The sequence below is a fragment of the Anoplophora glabripennis genome, unplaced genomic scaffold (genome assembly GCF_000390285.2).
Source record: "Anoplophora glabripennis isolate ALB-LARVAE unplaced genomic scaffold, Agla_2.0 scaffold208, whole genome shotgun sequence".
Lineage (NCBI taxonomy): Eukaryota > Metazoa > Arthropoda > Insecta > Coleoptera > Cerambycidae > Anoplophora > Anoplophora glabripennis.
Genome location: NW_019416550.1, coordinates 154,205 through 159,874, shown reverse-complemented (window position 1 = coordinate 159,874; position 5,670 = coordinate 154,205). Strand labels below are relative to the sequence as shown.

The 5,670-nt window shown below is 32.2% G+C and overlaps 1 protein-coding gene across 1 annotated transcript; it reads right to left on the bottom strand.

Annotated features, from left to right (window-relative positions):
- Positions 1-256: 256 nt before the first annotated feature.
- On the bottom strand, positions 257-3,987 carry LOC108908641. Its single transcript, XM_023454917.1, has 2 exons — positions 3,873-3,987; positions 257-579 (listed from the first exon to the last, which is right to left on the bottom strand). Exons 1-2 carry the CDS (start codon positions 3,949-3,951, stop codon positions 308-310), a joined length of 351 nt encoding a protein of 116 aa, XP_023310685.1. The 5' UTR covers positions 3,952-3,987; the 3' UTR covers positions 257-307.
- Between the last annotated feature and the right edge of the window lie 1,683 nt (positions 3,988-5,670).

Genomic DNA, 5,670 nt, shown 5'->3' with positions numbered 1-5,670 from the left:
AAATTAAAATGTGAATTTGTCCCCATCTGTATTTTGAGTCAATGAAATTAATAGATCGCCTGTCGAGATTAGAAATATTGATGAACTTAGTTAAATCTAAATCTAAATTAAAATGTTATTTATTGGAAGTGTATGTTTGATATACAAGATTTTGTAGTTACGTAACTTAATTATAACTGTGAACCTTAACTATTCCTACACTTTCCAATAAAATGAACCATTCATAAAATTATATACATACATAAACTATTCACATCAATCAACTTTTACGTTTAATTGCATTTTCTCGAACTAAAATATAGTGGCATCAAAAATTCACATCCGATTGACCGTCGATGCAACCTGTCTCATTTAACATCTTACACTCCAACTCTGCCACGATTTGGCACACTTTTAGCTTTGCCTCGGCTGCCAATGCGGGCGGAAAACCCATGACCGTGCTGGCCATGCTGTCGAAAAACATCTTGATCGGGTGTTGCTTAGCCCGAGTGGCGTCCCTAATGTCTCGGAGAAGGTGGACGACGTCGCTTTCTGCTTTGATGTTGTCTTCGGGGTTGTCTAGTTTCAACCTCTTGGTCTCTGGGAAAAAATTAATAGTGTTGTAGGCGACTGAGTCGGACGAGTACATACGTTGTATCAATTCTTTGCATTGCGTGATGTAGTTTTAAAACAAGAAAGAAATTACCTAATAAATCTGTTCTGCTATTGAACGTAGATCAATGCCTTGTTGATTTTGTTATGTCTGTAAAGGAATTATCACTGGTACAATAAGAATTTTTTTTAGCTGCCCCGGAAATGTGCTATATGCATTTTAAATCCTTACATATGTAAATTTTAGACATATCTAGTTTACAGTGTAGAATAAGTAGGTAATAAAATAGTTTTTTTGTGAACAAAATAGAAATATGAAAAATCAAAATACACTAGGCACAGAAATTAAGGGATATTAAAAAAATCCCAAAATTTTGTGTCATTTTCGAAGAGCTGTAACTTGGAGGGAAATTGTCGTAGGAAGGATAAAAAACTAAGGAAATTGAAGCTTCAGGTGTCTAGTTCTCAGATCTACTGTTTAAAATTTTTTAGCGACAGCAGTTTTTGCGTAATCATAAGAATATTAACAGAAAAAATTTTAAACTGCAGATCTGAAAACTAGACACCTGAAACTTCAATTACCTTTTTTTTATTCTCTCTACGAATTCTCTCTTCAAATTACAGCACTTTGAAAATCACCCAAAATTTTGGGATTCTTTTAATATTCCTTAATAGTCCAATTAAATAAGCCTTTAAATCGAAATTTTGGTCAACTTGCCTGAATTTTTGATATAAGTTAGTTTGAGGTATATTATAACAATAAGAGACAAACATTTTTTGTTCAACCCCCGGCCAAGGGTGAAAAAAGATAAAACAAAGGAGTTGTTCAAGATAACTCAAAAGGGGCAAGGGCTAGAAAAAAAGTTTCTTATAAAAGTTGTAAAACATACAATTCTACATAAAAATGACATTTAGACTTTTCCTTCTACTATTAAAATTAACAGAGTTAGAGAGACTAGAAGTTAAGGGATGATTTCAGAAATTTAAAAAATCATAACAAGTAGAAAAATGAATGAATTTTGTATTTTATATCTACTCAAAAAAATGTAAAGACACGTAATTTTTTTTATCGGCGGAAAANGGCAAATTATGTTTAGGCAAGTAAAACATAATAAATAATAAATTCGCATGGTAATATGTCCACATGTTATTGTATAGAAATAAGTAAATAAATTTTACTTGAAAATGATAATAGTTACGAAAAACTTATAAGGATAATTTTTGGTCCCAAATTAAGCGGAGATTCCAAAAAATATTGGTTTTTAAATTTAAAGCCAGTGGTGTACTAATATTTTTTTACTTAAACAATGGGGACCCCTATTTTCTCCGCCACTGGTAAAGTAAAAAAAATTGAAAAATTCTCCGAAGATCACACGTACAGTGCCAAATCATTTATAAAAATCTTACGGGTGAAACCTCATCACCTACAGAAAAATTCGAAAAATATATTTTTTTCGGGAAACTTTAACGTGCTGTATCTCAAAAAGTAAGCATTTGTCGGGTATAGTTTATTTAGCAAACTAACATTATTTTTTGATAATGTATTGATTCCTGAAGTTTGATCGAAAAAAAGTGGACCAGCCTGTATATAAATTTGAACTTTTCTTTACAAAATTTTCCAAACACGGCTCCGCTTTCGAGATTTTAGTACACACATAAAAAGGTATCTTTAATAATAAACTACAAATTTCTTTAAAAGCAATTGTTTCTTATGAAGAAATATTTATTTAATTTGATCATATATCTTTATTTCAGTATTACTCATGTATTTGGAACAATTCTATTTTATGTTTAGAAAATGTATTAGAATCAAGGATACATCCTAAATTTAAACATATAATATAATGTATTAAAACATAGTAAATTATAATGTAAAACAAATCAATTTCTTTAAAACAATCATGTTTTAAGGTTGCATCTACATTTTGGTTATTTTAATTTAAATGAACTTATTTAAAACAAATAAATCATAAGTCCAAATTAAAACACTTATTTTATCAAAGGAATAATAGTATTTATTGACATNAATTGTTAATGTCACTGAGCATGCACATTAATAGTATATTACGTAATAAGTGTTGTAAAAAGCATTTTACGCACGAATGGAAAAGTTACGCACGACGCCGCGTAGCGGCGAGTGCGTAATTCTATGAGTGCGTAATTGCATTACACCACGTATTACGTACTATACTTTACCTACGACCACTACTTTAAATACTTAAAAACACACCGTCTGCGATCAATGCAAGATTCCTATTACGTTGTACGGTAAAAAAGCACAGCTTGGTAAAAAAATTGTACAGTTTTCCTAGCAACCGCCTAGCAACGGTCAATACAAACAGTATTGTATTGGCTGTTGCTAGGAAATTGCTAGGAAAACTGTGCGATTTTTTACCGTACGTAATAGGAATCTTACATTTATCGCAGACGCTGTGTTTTAGTAGTAGTAAGTATTTACAGTAGTGGTCGTAGGTAAACATATTTACGGGGCGAAATACACCCTCAAAGTTCACTCCCAAAACAGTTATTTCAAAATTTCTGGGGTTCTTATCAATATTTTGAAATGAAACAAAATGGAAATTACTTATGATAAAGAACAAATATTTCGCAAGTGATTCCGTTGGGGGTTGTTACCCTTATTTTTTATTTCAGAAAAACTATATTTTTTATTTATAAAAAAATCATATTTACTCAAAAAGAATTAAAAATATGATTTATGTAAAAAAATTGACAAAATTAAATTGACCTGTTTCGAGGTTTTTTAAAATCTCTGTTTGGAGGATGAACAACAAATTTGAAATTGTTATAACTTTCTTATTAAAAATTTAAAAATATATCTATTTCTCTGAAAGGAAAGGTTAAATTTTTTAGAGTAGATCGAAAAAAAAATTACAAAATTATTTTATTTTTCTGCTTATGATTTTTTTAAATTTCTGAAATCTTCCCTTAAATTCTAGCCTCCCTAACTCTGTTAATTTTAATAATACAAGAAAAAATCTAGAGGCCATTTTTATGTATAATTGTATGCTTTACAACTTTTATACGAAACTTTTTTTCTAACCCTTATTCGTTTTGAGTTATCTAGAAAAACCCCTTTGTTTTATCTTTTTTCACCCTTGGCCGGCGGTTGAACAAAAAATTACTATCACTTATTGTTATAACATACCTCAAACTAATTCATATCAAAAATTCGGCAAGTTGACCAAAATTTCGATTTAAAGGCTTATTTAATTAGACTATTAAAATCTGTGCCTAGTGTATAAAATACGAATTTTATTTACCTATTTTAGTTTCCTCTGGTGCCGGTATTTTGAAAGAGTGCTGTTCGTTCATTCCAAATGGTAAAGCAATTATGTTCATATAGTTGTTAGACGGAAACTGATCGCTAATTTTGGATTCATTGGAATCTTCCTTTACTTCACTACAATCTTCTAACTTCCTTTCATTTCTGAAACAGAAAAACGTTAGACTCATCTATAATGAATACCTACTATCTCACATACTTCTTTTCTCCAGTGAAATAGTCTAGGAACGACAGCATCTCCATATACTCCCATTGCGAGCGAGATCTCTTGCCTTGCCTCACTTCTTTCCGTTTTCTGTGGTATAGATCTCGCAAGCTTCGCCATCTGGTCTTACATTCGTTTACTGGATATAAAATATTAGATCAGTTTATTTAAGTACATGTTATTACAACAAACTAGTCATGAGTAACTGTCAGGAGAATCGTTTTTAAATACTTTGTAGGTAGCTCGAAAATTGAAAAACTCTCATACAAATTATTTTGTAAACTGCAAGACGACATAGCTTCCTTCATTACTTTGGGTCTCGAGTTACCTATACAGGGTGTTAGAAGTTTGACTGCCTTAATTTTAACGGGCGGTAGAATAAAGTAAAATAAACAAAAAAAACCTTATATGACATGCGTCCTAAACTCAAGCATTTCCGAGAAAAAAATTATTAAAATCTCACTTACTACGTACTTGATGTACAAAAGTTCGATTAATTAAGGAATACTGACACAACTGCGTGCATAGAATACCATAAAATACAATGTTTGTCGCTTTTTTGAACTTCGTTATGCTTAATTCTAAAAAAATAATTAACGTTGTAATAAATTTAAAATTCAATAAAATTCATATCGAGCAATCTGACAATGGCGCGGTGGTTTATTAACACGAGATACTAAGGTGTCCAGCAACCACCAATACTCAATTCAGTTGGTATCTGGATTCGACCGTGTCAGAGTGTTTTTTGCGTACCACTATTTCCTTTTCTTGAGGTATTTTCCAGCGAGTGCGCGAAAATTGGATTCGAAGGTGTCGTGCGTGCATCGAAAATGATGGTGGACATTTTGAGCATTTGTTGGAGTTTGTTTTGAACTTGTGCGTTTAAAAATGACTGAATTTTGCTTTTTGTAAGCACCTAAAAAAATTTTAATACGTTGGGAAATAAATGCATACAAACGTATCACTGTTTGGTACGGATTTTGGGCTAGAAGCATCATTGGACCATTCTTCTTAAAAAATGCTGCTGGTTGGGTAATAACAGTTAAAGACGCTCGCGAGTGCGCCATGATAATTCAGTTTTTTTGTGCCTAAATTACAAGATATGGATGTACACGACATGTGGTTTCAACAAAACGCTGCCATATGCCTTACAGCCCGAGAAACAATTCAATTTATGCATGTGTAATTTCCCATTTTGGTGATCGGAATTGGCCGCCTAGATCACGCGATTTATCGCCGTTGGATAATTTCTTTGGAGTTTGTTGAAATTTAAGGTTTATGCCAACAATCCCACGACCACCCACGCGTTGAAGGAGGAAATTGAGCGCTGTATCAACGACATTCAACGGCATTTATGCAAAACGGTCATGGAAAATTTCTGCAAGAGTGCGTATGTGCCAACAAAACCGTGGAGGCCATTTACTCTATGTGCTATTCCATACATAACCCTATACTGTACACAGGGTATCCCATAAGCATATGATTAAAAAGTTGCTGCGATATTCTTTGGCTCAAAAGGGGACGATCTGATCTAACTTCCATTAAGAAAAAATGTCTGACTCTTCTGCTA